Raw genomic sequence first — 15737 nt, 5'->3', positions numbered from 1 at the left:
AAATAAAAAAATAATAAAAAAAACTCTCTTAAAATATTCTCTCACTTTTAGAAAATTTTCTTGTATAACAAGCTTAAACTCTATAGTAATTAAGTTTAATTTTATAACCGAATAAGATTAAATTAAAGACATTTCTTATTTATGAAAAATACGTTAAATGAAATATTTAACGCTGGTAAAATAAATGAAATGCTCTTTAAAAAAATTATAAAAATCAATTTTTTTTTTGTAGTTCATTATCATGAAAATCGAGCAGTGAACAGTATAAAAAAACTTTCTTGTGATTCCAGCAATAATTTATATTACATTACCGGCAATATTAAGTATTTTTTAAAAATTTAAATCAATTTGTATGTGATTATTTAAATCAATTTGTATTTGGTAATGAAATAAAAATTATAGCTAAAATTGGTACAATAGTATACATATAAGTACAGTAATATCTATAATAATAAAGTTCGATTATAAAAAAAATAAAAGAAATTGTGATATATTGTAATTGTTGGGGTGACAACCCCGAAACGTTATCGTTTATTAATAATTTAAAATAAATAGTTGAAACAAGGAAGAGTATTTTTCATTCATAAGTTCTAATTAGATTTGAAACTCTTCCAGTTGAAGATATAACTTTTATTAAATAATCTTTTTTTTTATTATAAAATTTGACAATTAGTACCTAGAGGAAAATAAGTGATAAAAGTGATCCCAGAAAAAAGTCCCTTTTTTTATTCATTTTTTTCAAGATGGAGGATATAGATAAAAAGTATAAAATCTTGCATTTAGTGTAAAATCCCGGTCGAAAAAAAATGTCATTAATTTCACCACAATTTTTTGAAAACTATATATAGTTACTATTTAAAATTTCTGAGTCTGTCAACTATAGTTAGGAGTAATAAAAAATGGCGGCTGTTTCAATCCTTGAAAAAATAAATTTTTCATTTGGAGCTCCGTATCTTTACAATTACCTGCAAAACTCGTAAATCTAAAAGAACTTCGTGTAAAGTAGAATAAATGTGATAAAATATGAGCCCTAAAAGAGCTGTTCATGCATAATAGTTTCCGAGATACAATTTTCTAAAAAGCAACATTTAATAACGAAAAATCAGTGTTTCAATATTTATTTTGAGAAATCTATTTCTCAGAAATCATTATACGTGCAGATGTCTACCAGCACCCAAATAAAACCTAGTTGAATGTACTATAATGTAGTTTATGACGTTCTTCTTCGTAGGAGTAGTAGTTTTTTTATGATATTTGCACATGATAATGAATTTCACATATTAGAAGTTGTTTACAAAAATGTTTGATTTATAAAAAAATATTTCTCAGGAATCGTTACACGCACTTATTTCTGCCAAAACTCAAATCTAAGCTAGTAGAATGTACTATACAGTAGTTTATAACGTTTATCTTCCTAGGTGTAGTAGTTCTTGTAATATTTGACAAAATAAATCATCAAAATATTGATTTTTAGTTGTTCGGAAAAAAATTATTCTCTATGAAAACTACATCTCAGGAACAATTGGACGTACAGATTTCTACTGACACTGAAATTAAAGCTAGTTCAATGTTCTATTAAGGTAGTTCATGACATTTATCTTCGTTGTTGTTTTCGTGAGATTGTCATTATATCTAAGAAGATTAATGTTATAATCTATTTTATATTACATTAAACCAGCTTTGATTTGAGTGCTGGCAGGCATCTGCACATCTAAGGGTTCTTGAGATATAGTTTTTCATAAATCAAAATTTTTTTCCGAACAACTAGAAATAAATATTTTGTAAATTTATTTTGAAAAATGTCACGAAAACTACTTCTCCTACGAAGATAAACGTCATAAAATATTTTATATCATATTAGCGTTAATTTGAGTGGAAATAGACGTCTGTACGTCTAGTGATTCCTGAGATATAGATTTGCCAAAATAAATTCACTAAAGGTTTTTCAGTACATTTTTAATAAAATGTTGCTTTTTAAATACTGTATCTCAGGAACTGTAGAAAGACTCATATTTTAGCAAATTTATTCTACTCTAAATGATGTTTTATTAGTTTTTCTAGTGTTGAAGGTTAAAACTTGATATTGAGCTCTAAAATAAACAATTATTTATTTTTAACGCATTGCAACAGTCGCAATTTTTTATTCCCTATTAGTATGATTAGCAGAATCATCAATTTCAAATAGTAACTATACTTAGTTTTCATTAAAGTAATATAAAATTGAGTCTTTTTTTCCTCCTCTTGGGCCTTTGGACTAAGTGTAAGTTAGTTACGTTCGAGTTGCCCCTTCAGTTGTTGTTGATACAGGGTTGGCATTGCTGAGCAAAAGAGCGGGTCTGTTGCCTTAAGAAATGAAGGGGCAAATAGGTTAAACCTTAAGAATAAACAGACACAAGTATAATTCTTCATGTAAACTACAAAATTTGGACAGTCTGTAAAAGAAAAGCATGGTTATTGGTGTTAGAGGAATTCAGTAATTCTGCTGGTAGCATCCCCTAATAATAATTCTAAAAAATATATATTTCAAATAATTTGGCATTATCTTAAATATATGTGGTCGTTTTTACTTCTTTTTTAAATCTCTTTTGAAGCTCTAATAATCTAATAACATAAAGAGGAGAAATATTTTATGAAGAAATATTGATGATACATACTCAGCTCCAAGGAATGATTTTTTTTTTTATGTTCTTAATCTTTTGTTCCGTTCTTGTTGGCTAATAAAGTATTTTCGTTAGTTGTGGTATTTTTACTGTAACTTTTTCGAAATTAGTCTCTAATGTCTTGTCCTTCCAAGGCACCTTGTTTCTTGTTGCTCACTCCAGTTTGCGAGAGAAGTAGCTACGGATGGTAAATATATGAAGATAATAATTTGTGTTAGCCATCCTTTATTCTCTTTCAAAAACGTAATTTCCTAAAAAAACAAAAACAAAAAAAAAAAATATCAATTTTCTCTTTTTCAAAAACAGGAAATAGAGTTGTACCTACATATGGTTAAAAAAATGTCATATGAAGAAAATAATTAGTACTAACCATTCCTAATTCTGTTAAAAAAGAGAAAAGAAATTTAATTGCGTAATCTATATTGCGATGTTATTATAATCTACTCATACTCATTAACAGAATTGAGAAAAAATCAGCTATAGTTGAAGCAAATAGCTAAATTTGGCATGGATACGATATTTATTTATTCATAAATAAGACGTTTCCATGGCAATTTTAGATATTGCTTTCAACCATTGCTAATTTTTCCCATTTCTGCTCATTAATATCACCCACCGTGGAAAAATTATTTGCTAAAAAACAAGGAATGTAACTTTTAGTACAATGCCGATGGACCTTTAATTTATCTAGAATGCCATACTTACCGAAGCACAAAAGCAATTTTTTTTTAATTTTTATTAAAAATTAGTGACTGGAGAGAAATACTTTATTCGGTAATGCTGCCCAAACACGTCGGATTGCTTGGGCACACTGCTTACTTTTCAATTCATGATTGCATATATATATATATATATATATATATATACAACATATGTTAATCAAAGATAAAGATACAATTTTTTTTTCTACTTTTTCTTTTTTCAAACAATAATAAACTATATCCTAAATACAATATACCTCAAATATTATATATGTTTTTAACGATTTTATTTTATTTTTTTATCCCATCTTCTTCTTCTCACAAAAAGTTATATATTTTCCTTATCCATTTTTTCCTCAACCCTATCCACGGTGTTCTCTCTATACGTCCTTTCTCCAGTGATCCACAACACAAGTTCAATCCGTTACACAAATGCAATGTACATTAAATGAAATTACAAATAAATAGACATATATAAATAAATAAAAAAATTGCAATAGCAGAAGACAAATTAATAAATAAGTTAAATTAATAAATAAAAAAGCAAATAAATAAGTTTGCAATAAGTAATAAATAAATAGGTTAAAAAAGCTAAAAAAAAATCAAAACAGATGAATAATGTCAATGTTCTCTGAGCTAATACCCATAAAAGTGCTGATGTATCGGACCCAGGGAGTCCGAAATAAAATTTTCCATCTAGATCGCTAAATCTCCAATGCTAACATCTAGTTCCTTCAAGGAGTTTCTTGTTCTATCAGGTATTGCTCCATGAGATCCAAATCAGAGGCCTCTCACGGTGAACTCTATTTCCGAAGGTCTCATGGAATTTTTCTTTAAGGAAAGGTATGCTTCTACTGTATATTTCCTTCTTTCTCTTTCCACTAAACCCACTCGGTCAAGGTCATTTTATTCAAATCTCACTTTTCAAACCAGAGTTGATAGAATTCTGTATGATTCAGACTAGTTAAAAATATGCTAAAAATATCATTTTATTAAAAAAAAACTATGTGTAAAAATCAAATTATATCCGCTGGTACAACAGTTTCCTATAGAGTTTTTTTAGGAAATATTGACTGTCTCTAGAATCTCTTGGATAGTTGCTCACGATTGGTTTTGATATTGGGCAATTAAATCGGTAATTATTTGTATTATATTTACCATTTTCTACAAGTAGGTTATCCGTTGAAACTTTTTTTTAAATAACCCAAAACCTCTTTTGCGTTCCTTCATTATTAAAGAACTATTGTTACAACCGTCAAATTTTTTTTCAATCAATTAATTTGTCGATCGTTTCATGTCTACTAAATCATTTTTCTTTAATCTGACTGCTTTCCTATGTTCACTATTCCATCAATAATAAGTATAAAAGGAACAAAAAAAGATTTGCATTATAATTTCATGATTTTTTACATCGTAATTTATGAATCATAAAGAATAGCTATTAGAAAAAACAGTGGTTGAACCAATTGAATTAAATTTAAGTCAGTCAATTAGCTTGAGGATTTAGAGTTGTCTTTAATCTAGAAGATTGGCCAGGTATTGTCTATCCCAGATTTATTTCTTAATCTGGATCTTTCTACTTTAGTTTAATTAATAGTAAGGAAGATGAAGACCTTTTTTAATAAACAGATTTATACCTAACTGGATTAGTGGTGTTAAAATTATAAAAATAGAAAACATGAAGTAGATTCACTGTATTGAAACAGCGAACAAACTAAAAAAAACTTTCAGAATGCGACAAAAATTGACGATCAATTTAATATTTCTGTAAAATTTCTTTCAATTTTAAATTATAGAACAAATAATATGATTAACTACAGTTTTTTTTTAAGTCCGTGCTCTCTATGAGCTTATATCTTTTATACATCATTTGAAAAAAAAAACTAAAAATTTGATCTTATAGCTTTACCCAAACAGTTTTCACATTTGTTTGGTAGCTAATCTCCAGGCAACCAACTCTATCTTCATAACTTTTTTACAACAGAATAAAACTTTCACCAGTTTCGATCGTTGATTCCCTTAAAACTTCTTCATATGTTGACATAACTATTTTATGATTGAGGTTGTAGCTCACCCTTACAAACTTTCCTACCTTTAAGTTTTATCATGAGAGTACAAAACAAAACCCATCAAGGTCGAGTCAGTTTCCAATATGTAATTCATGATGAAATTGTTTTTCAGTTCATAATGAATTTATGAAGCAATCTGGACTGTAAAAAGTCCAATATATTCCTAAATATTTTTCCTAACACTCATAAGCCAGTTACGATTTCCACATTTAGCATGACAAATGAAGCTAAGATAGCCAGAAATAAAGTTAAAGAATTTATATTATATAGTATGTATATTATATTTATGTATATAGTTCACCGTATGACTTAAAATATGAAGAAGATGGTCAGGGTTGCGGTCCAAAAAGAACAAATATTTTTTAACTTTAATGTCCGACGTTTCGCTCCACTTTGCAGGGAACTAAGAGCATTAAAAAAATAAGATACAAAAAGGTAAATTAAGGTAGGATAAATATAATGTAAAAAATAAGTGATAAGAAAATTATATATAAATAAAAGGAAGGAAGACATAAAATAGTATAAATATAAAATAAAATTGAATAAACAATGATAAGAATAAAAAATTACGTAACGATGGTAAGAATACAAAATCAAAAAATTACGTAAAATGTACGGTTAAAAAAGTACAGGAGACGCATATAAAACGAAAAATAAAACAACAGAAAAGTAGGTGTGAGATCAAAAAATTTAAACACACTAACAAACGGAAAATGAAGAAGTTGGAATTAAATAAAGGTCGGGAAAGAATAAATATAAATCAAATTGATAATGATGATTTTTTTTAAATACTTTTTATTTATTGATAGATATCACAATCTTCCACACAGTTGTGGGTATAGATAATAGTGATGAATGATCACATTCATACTAAAATATAATAAAATAAGAATAAAAATAAATAAATTAATGAAAAAAAAATCTCTCTTAAAATATATACAAACAGTAGGATAAAAAAAATTAACATAATCAAACTATGTGGATGAAAAATAAAATAAAATAACATAATGATAAAATAATATAAATGATGATATTAAATGACAATAAATGAGCAAATAACAAATCAGGACCACCTACCTGTTCAAAGCGAAAGGTTAAACAGACAGAGAATAAATCGGAAGCGTGGAGGGGAGGGGAAGTGGCCAGCCGTTTAACGGTTATATGTATATTTCAAATACGTCGCGTATACAGGAAATAGTCATAAAAATATGACGAAAAATGAAAAATAATATATACAGAAATATGATAATAATAATAACTACAATAATTTTCTAATTTAGGAATAACTAAGTAAAAATAGAATGATACATACCGTAACTAATAATATATACTGAAGAAAATATAGTAGGATAGTAAATACAATATAGGATATAATAACAATGATTGTAAAAGAAGTAAATAAATAATAAGTAAAAGTAAATAAAGAATATTTAAAAAAAAATTACTACTACTAATACTATTCGTTCTTTTTTGACCCCAACCCTGACCATCTTCTTTATATACTAAAGAATTTATTTTTGTTTTATGTTGTGGAATTATAGCGAGGGCGTGTTTCATTAAAACGATTTTGTTTATTTATTTTTAAAAATTTGTTATTTAAAACGAAATGCTTTTTTAATGTATGTTTAACTATCAAATCAAACTGAATTTCTAAAATATATTTTTTTTCACGGAACGGCCATAGAGACCACGCGAATATCATTACTTTTAGCTTTTCCAATAAAATCGAGTTTTTCCGATTTTTCTCAAAGAATTAAGCTGTTTCCTACTGGCTCCCTCACAGACTAGCAAGAATATTTTTCAATTAAAGAATAAAGTGAACATTATGATCAATTTGACCAACTATTATTTGGTTAATAGCAGTGCTCACAAATTTACTTAAGAACAACCTTGGTTTACAAACCCACCAACAGTTGAGTATTTGAAATGCACTCAAAATATAATGTAATAATTAATCATATATAGTAACACATTTATTTATAGACATTCAATTATCCAGCTGTAGTTTTATTGAAAAAAAATGGATAAAAATTCCATATTTTACAATAAAGACTATTTAAAAACAACCTTAGATCAAAACTTTATTGGTTTTTAGAAACTAACAAGAACAGAAAAAATGCCGCCTATTTTAAGTATTTAATTTTTGAGTATTTTAACTTACTCAAAACACTTCATTTTGCGAACTTTTCAAATTAAAATATTTCGACAGAGGCTCGAGTTTTGTTATTTGGAGTTTTGAGGGTATTAATAGTAATTAAGTAGTACAAAAATAAAACGTGTATTTTTATATGTCTGTCACGTTATAAGATATTGTCGGTGCGAAAAGTTTCAACAAATTCAAAAAGAGTATATTTTGAACTTTAACTGGTCTGGAAATTTTTTTTGGATGTTAAACCAAATGTTTTACAAAGTTAAGGGTAATTTCAAAATTTCGGTTCAACATCGATTATCATATTTTACGATTTAAAAAATCTTATTTTAAAAAGAAAATAAATTATCTCTTAGATACCTCTTGAACACCTGTGAAGTGAGGACTTGATAATAATTATTAGCGATCATTGAGATGAGGGTTAAAAAAAAAAATTGATCATACAACATCCATTTAGTGGACTCAGCTAAGGTTATAGCAACTTTTTTGTCATTTTCGAAAAAAAATAAAAATTGAGAACTGAATGTTAAAAAAAATTTGAACAAAACATTTATATTTTTATATTGCTCTAAAAATACATATTTAAGGTTCTTGGGGGGGGAGGGGGTAGAAATAACGAATATTATTTTTCCTGTCAATAGTACACTAGTTTAACGAAAAATAACCAAGTCAGAAACATATGCCCCAAGAAAAAACGGGTGTTTTTGGTTGTTTTTTTCCGAATCAAGCCAGTTCTTTTTTCTCTTTTAGTTATTCATTATTTGTTTAAATATTTTGTAATTATTCCTTATTTACTACTGCCAACAATGAGAACTAACTATTTTTTCATAATTATGAGAGATAGTTGACCGTGGATGACTTATACGAGGAGAAGATGGTTGGGGGTGCGGTGAAAACAAAACTCAACAAAAATGTAACTTATTTAATCGTGTCAACGTTTCGGCTAGAGTTTCTAGCCTTCATCAGGGCTAAGAACATAACAAGATAACAACCAATGAATATAGGAAATATAAAATAAAATAAAAAAAGAATGACATAAAGTGAATAATTTTACAGAATGTAATTAATAAAATGAAGTGACGAGGGAAGTGGAAAATAAGATGTATATATAGGTAATTGAATAAGTAGGTAAAATAACATAATTAAGGAAATAAAATACAAATAAAGTTATAGAATGCAAAGAAGTATGAATATATTAGTTATTAATAATTAAAAGATTAAAATATGGAATGAAATATAAATAATGAATAAATAAATAATTATTTTTTCTAATAAAAAAAAAGTAAAGGTCCTTTAATGCTTTGCTAAACTCTTACCATGAGGGTAAGTTTGAGCCGTTATTGAGAAAATGTAAAAAATCGATTCTGTAAAGTTGCACTTCAGGTCAGTCGATTTTATCGAAAAGGTTGCTGTCACGTCCCACGTTCCTGTCTTAAATATATGTAATTTCAGTTTCGTACCACTATTCGTTTTTTGAGCTAAGCTGACCACATATAAACATATTTTCGCATTATTTCTATAAATAATAATTTCTGGGATATTAAAAAACCCTTAGACGTTTCGGAGCTATGTTCATTTTCAAATCGATTGTAATTGTTTACAATTTTTCTAATATTTAATAATTCCGTTACCTCCCCTTTCCAGAATTATACACTTAATAATAATACGTTTTCCTAAGGGTTATAATTTTTATATAAATTAGTTAGTTGTACTGTTACAACTAAAATTCCAAAGGACTTATTCGTTAAACTATATACTTATTTTCACCCTGAAGAACGTTTCAGGCTCTTTTACCCACTATCCAGTTGTACAAATAGAAATATTACTAATCAACATTTAAAAATTCACATATTGTTATAATCAATAAAGTTGCTATTGCACCTTAATAATTTTTGTTGACACATTTAGACACCATAATTAATATTAAAATACATCATTTCATTAAATGGCATTATAATAATATGTTGATTACAAGTATTCCTATTTGTAGAACTGGATAATGGATAAAAGAGCCCGAAACGTTGTTCAGGCGTAAAATAGGAATAAAGAAGAGAAAAAGGGTGAAAATTAATTTTCCTCAAAATAAATATAATGAAGTTTAACTTATACATAATAATTAATATGCAATTATAACAACCCTTACAGCTTCAACCAGAATTATAACTCTCAGAAAAACATATGATTTTAATAATTATTATATCTACATTTAAATCACATTTCATTACTTAAAAAAAAAAATACATTTTGAAACGAAACATATAACAACAATTAACAGTTTGAAGAACTAGCAGTTTACAAACAAGGACGACAAATCTTACTTCTTCAAACTGTTAATTGTTGTTATATGTTTCGTTTCAAAATGTATTTTTTTTTTTAAGTAATGAAATGTGATTTAAATGTAGATATAATAATCATTAAAATTGTATGTTTTTCTGAGAGTTATAATTCTGGTTGAAGCTGTAAGGGTTGTTATAATTGCATATTAATTATTATGTATAAGTTAAAATTCATTATATTTATTTTGAGGAAAATTAATTTTCACGCTTTTTCTCTTCTTTATTCCTATTTTACGCCTGAACAACGTTTCGGGCTCTTTTATCTTTTATAAACTGCTAGCTGACTACGTGCAAAATCGTATCTTTAGCTAACATTTAATGCAAGAGCCCAAGAGGAGAAAAGTTATTTAACCCCAATTTTTGATTAATTAAGTAAAAACTGTGTATTAAGTATAAAATTATAATTAAGTTTAAAACTAGAAATAGATGATTCTACTAATCATACTTAAGAGGAATGAATAGTGTATGCAGAATTACGAAACTCATGTTGCCATTATCCCATTACCTGGAACTATATCACAAAATTAAAAAAATGATAAAAACCTAGGAAAAATGGCACTGTTGAAAGTCGTGCTCATTTAACAACTTTGTAATGAGATTGTTTCGAAAAAATTATAACACAAATAGTGGTAGAATATACATATTAACTAAAAAAAAAAAGTCAATTTATGTATTTAATTAATCCTAAGAACATTAGATGTTTTTATTCGTTCCATTCATTTTTCAATTACATAATTATTTTTTACATGTATTATTTTGATTATTTTTTGTTTAGTTAGGGATGTATTTAGGAGTGTACCCTCACATTATCATTTATTTAAATAAAAATAAAAAATGTCATAATTATCATGTATGGCCTACTTAAAAATTTCAATAAACAACAAACGTACGTCAAGTAATAAAAAAAAAAAAAGGCATCCGCTACTATTTATGGATTAGTTCTCGCGTCAATGTTGTTCCAAAGAAGTGACGTAAACATGATGCTCATTCTGTTGAATGAAATTTGGTTATACTCTATCCTGGAAAAATATAATTAGTTAATTTATTTAAAATGAAACTTGTTGTTTTACAGAGTTCATCAGTGATGGAAGCGGCATACAGTTGCCACTGGTATGACGGATCCGAGGAGGCCAAGACGTTTGTACAGATTGTCTGCCAGCAGTGCCAGAAGTCGTTGACAGTATCAGGAGCGAAATTCTTCACTGTTTCACTCGATCTCTTCGCATCAGTAAGACCACTCATTCAATTTTTTCTCATTCATTAAGCTCATTATTTAAAAAATAGGAATGTAATCGAGAATTCATTGGGTTAACTTGAGATTTTATAGTTCAACTGTAAAATTTTATTAATAAAAAAAATAAATTACCGAATTAGCTTCACGGAATAGAGAGAATTGGGTTTGAATGCTGTACGAAATGTTAAGCATATTGATAATTATTATATCGAAATTGAAATCAAATTTCATTATTGAAAAAAAAAACAAACGAAAAATCCATTTTGAAAAAGAAACTTATAACAACAATTAACAGTTTGAAGAGTAAGATTTGTCGTCCTTTATGAACTGCTAGCAGACTACGAGCGAAACCGTATCCTTAGCTAACATACTAGTGCAAGAGCCCAAGAGGAGAAAAATTAAGTCATTTAACCCCATTTTTTGATTAATTAAGTGAAAACTATATATTAAGTATAAAATTATAATTAAGTATAAAACTAGAAATTGATGATTCTATTAACCATACTTAGGAGAAATGAAAAATGGGAATGTTAAAATATGAGCCTTAATAGAGCTGTTTATATCCAATAGTTCTCAAGATACAGTTCTTTAAAAAGCAACATTTCATGAAATATATACTGGAAAATCCGTAGTTAGTGAATTTTATAAAGGTAGGAAGAATCACCTTAAAAATTAAAAAAAAATAAATTACCGAATCAGCTTCACGGAATAGAGAGAGTTGGGTATGAATGTTGTACGAAATGTTAAGCGAATTGACATCAACGCGCATTCAAGAGAAGTTAGGTAACATACGGTTGGTAACATCATGACAGAACGTGTCTACGCGTATAAATCTTTAACGAAGGAACAAAGGAATGGAACGGGGTATGTTCGTGTCGTGTGAAATGACCAGTGGGAAAATCGTTTTCCTTTACAAAGGTTATTTGATGAGGTATTTAGTTCTCTTGGGCACTTTTATATTTTATTCTTTCTACAAAAGTTGTTTTACGTTTTATCAATTACAGGAGCTATGCAATATTCATGTTCATGAGTTATTGCGTAGAATATACAAAATTAAGGAAACATATTAAATTATGCGAACTAATCAGATCGATAAAGTAATTAGAAATCTAAATTCTAACAACACGAAACCGAGACTGAATACTTTAGTTGTAATTTTCGAATAACTACCTAATAATAATTTTTGAAACATTTTATGGGGTTTTACTTTATTTATTCAAGTTATTATGATGTAATTTTTATAAAATTGATTAAAATATTTTTAAAAACACCAGTGTTCCTCAAGGTAGTATCTTCGGTCCCATCCTCTACATCATGTACACAACTGGCATCCCAAGCAATCCTAACACTATCCTCGCCACGTATGCCGATGACATATGTGTTCTCAAAGTTAATAATAACCCTTTAATTGCATCCCATGTCACAACCCTCGAAGAACGGTGTCGTAATGAGAGGATTAAAATAAATCCTATCAAATCACCTTTACCCTTCATCGTAAACCGACCAAATTCCCTGGTGTATCTTTTAATAATGTTGCTCTTACCCTTCTTAGACAGATCCGCTACCTTGGACTGCAACTGGAAAAACGACTAACCTGGAATCCTCACACAAGACTGAAAAGACAGGAAGCTGCACGTCGATTCCGACTATTACAGCACTTACTAGACAAACTTAGATAGTTTAGACAAATTCCAATCCATTACAAAACAAATGATCTACATGACAGTAATAAGACCAATCTGGACATACAGATGAGCTTTGGGGCTCCACTAAACCATTGAATTCCTCTCGTATCCAATCCTTACAATCCAAAATCTTTTGTAAACCTCTCAATGCTCCTTACTTTATAACAAATAAAATCATCCATAAAGACCTTAATGCTCCATATGTGCCCGAGCTAGCCCGAACCAGATATCAATCCTTCCTTTATAAGCTTACTGACCACCCAAACTAATTAGTTTCTAACCTTGCTTCCTCTGCCATTTCTGAGAATCCTCCGAAGCGCCTGAAAAGAAGATGGCCTCGAGATATTCTAATGTAGAAATATTATTAGAGTGCTACCAATGGGTAGTTTCTTTACATGCCTGTATCTATATGATTTTAGATCAAATTTACTGGATGTACTTTTTTTTGGAAATAAAGTTGTAAATATCATTAAATAAATAAAAATTAAAAAAAAAAAACACCGGGGCTTATGTATTATTATGGTGTGTTACTTTAATATTTCATATTAACTTACTGCATATTTTATAAATTACTTCTCAGTTATATCTTCTCCAATATCAATGAATTTTAAATCGGAATTTTAAAGAGAAGTGTAATCACATTAATTATTAACCTATATCGACCATCTTATAATTTATGTGACAAGGTCGCTGAATCTCTGATTATAGTCTTTATTGATAAATTAAAAAATTATTGAATAGCATTGGGCCATTTTCATAAAACGTAACGCATTGAGATAGAATTCCTATAAATATAAAAGTACTCCAATTAATCTGAAAAAAAAAATGAAAATACACTCTAGAAGAATTTAATTGAAATTCAACGCCTATCTAGACAATAACTATATTATTTATGAAGAAAATAAATAAAAATGAAGCAACGATAGGGTCATGTTTCTGTCCTATATTTCTCTGAATAGGTAGTATGGTACAAACTATAACACAAATTACAATTTTAAAAATATACAGTGACAAAATATATTTTTGTAAAACTTGGAACAAGCCAAAAATTTTTAAATTTCAAATCAAGGATTATCATCATCTCATGTCCGTGTCCTTGAATTTACTGAAGAGGACAGGTTCGTAATGGACAGGACCGTGACGAAACACTGAATTATCTAAACTTTTTTTTAAATTGGAATATTTGAAGAAGTATCAAGTTTGAGGCAGGTTGTTTGGGTATTCACGTTTCAACCAATATTCATCTTTGATCAAACCCTCCATGTTAAATGAATCGAGAGGTAAGACTGTTTTGGCGAACTAAGAAAAAAATGGAAAAAAAGGCAAGACTACAAAAATACAGCTTTGAAAAACTTCAGAAAGAAAAAAAATGGACAGAACCGTGATGCTGTGGACACTCATATTTTTATCTTAACGGCTTGTTCCGGGACAGCCAGTGAACACTTTAACATTTTTGCAATATATGTTTATGAAACCAATGTAAAAAAAATAAATTATTTTTTTATCAATATATTTTTATATTTCATTTTTAGTGGTGTATATTTCATTACTGCGTGCATTTAGTATCGTTATCATCATTATATTATCTGTTTTTAAATATAAGAATAATTGTACACCTGATAATAATAACTTATTATGTTACAATTTCTCACTCCAAAAAAATGTCTATAGTGGGTCTGAATCTAATATGGGAATATATAATTGTAGATGCGGCACGCAGAGTTATTATGCATTTCCAAAGTGGTCCTCAAGATCCTTTGGATTTGCCCCTCCTATCTTATCCTATCCGTTCTAATAATGAGGAGTATCATTTTTGGAATATACCGAGGTAATCTGATTTATACTAGAAGAACTGGCTTTGTAAAAGGCCTTCGACAATTCTATAAGTAGGAGATGTTCTGGACAGGACAGAACCATTAAATATTTAACGAATTACCTATAAAAAATGTCTAGGAAAACCTAACTTCTAGAGACTGTTTTTAATACTATTTAAAAAATTTCCTAGTTCTAAGACCATAAATCATGTTATTATGGTAACGGTCAATGTATTGAAAATATAATTAAATATGTATTAAAACCTTATTATAATTTAATTAATTGATTAATATACATTATTTGTTGTCAATACTTACATCTTTGTTTCAGGTTCTTGGTGCCGTTGTGACATACTTCATGGTGTTGGTACAACTCAAGTAAAAGTTTTGTAAAAAGAGCTTTTCTTCATTTGTTTTATTCAATATTTGTTGATTTTTTCTCTTGTTAATAATAATTGACCACATTGTTTTATAGGAGAAAACAAGCGTGTCTTATCTTTAACGGGTGTTATGTAAGGGGAAACAATGTGTAAACGTTATATTCAGGGGGGGGGATACAAAAGAGGCTTAGGCACATTTTGTTGTTTGTTTATTGTATTATATTTGATTCAAGTACCTGAGCAAAACTTGCTATTCTTCAGCTAATGGCAAAATATTGAAACGTCTTGCAGTACATATTTTGCTACAGTTCAATTTTATTATTATTTTATTATAATTTTTAATTTTTTTGATTATACTACAATTTTATCTTCTAGCACATTTACACTTAAACGACATTACATGAAATGTTCCCTCTTACTCAACAACGTCTCCTAAGAATATAATATCTCCTAAGATAATTACTGATCTATTTCCATTTAATCCAGTTTAGAAAAATTGTAATAAAATATAATAAATTCAAAGATCTCATATGTGGCAATAGTATATTTTAAAAAATGAAATCATTTAAATAATAAAAATTAATATTTAATACAATTTTTTGAAGTATCTATTAGATGCAAGAATGGAATAAAATTCATCAAGCAAACTGTTTAAATAATAAATGTGTTCAGATATGAACAATAAAAAAACAAAACCATTACAAATTAT

The 15737-nt window shown here is 28.0% G+C and overlaps 1 protein-coding gene across 2 annotated transcripts in view; it reads left to right on the top strand.

The window, feature by feature from the left end:
- The window catches only part of Orco (odorant receptor co-receptor), a 71488-nt gene extending 55757 nt beyond the window's left edge, over positions 1-15731 (top strand). For both annotated transcript variants that reach the window (XM_067045915.1, XM_014423934.3), the window contains 2 exons: positions 10988-11143; positions 14980-15731. In XM_067045915.1, coding sequence (XP_066902016.1) covers positions 10988-11143; positions 14980-15030 — 207 coding nt within the window. In that variant the 3' untranslated portion in view covers positions 15031-15731. The remainder of the gene's footprint in view (positions 1-10987; positions 11144-14979) is intronic.
- Positions 15732-15737: the final 6 nt, after the last annotated feature.

This window comes from Halyomorpha halys, unplaced genomic scaffold (genome assembly GCF_000696795.3).
Source record: "Halyomorpha halys isolate HHAL.00 unplaced genomic scaffold, Hhal_1.1 Scaffold447.1, whole genome shotgun sequence".
Lineage (NCBI taxonomy): Eukaryota > Metazoa > Arthropoda > Insecta > Hemiptera > Pentatomidae > Halyomorpha > Halyomorpha halys.
Note: the sequence above shows the minus strand (reverse complement) of the source record. Positions and strands in the feature narration are given on the sequence as shown.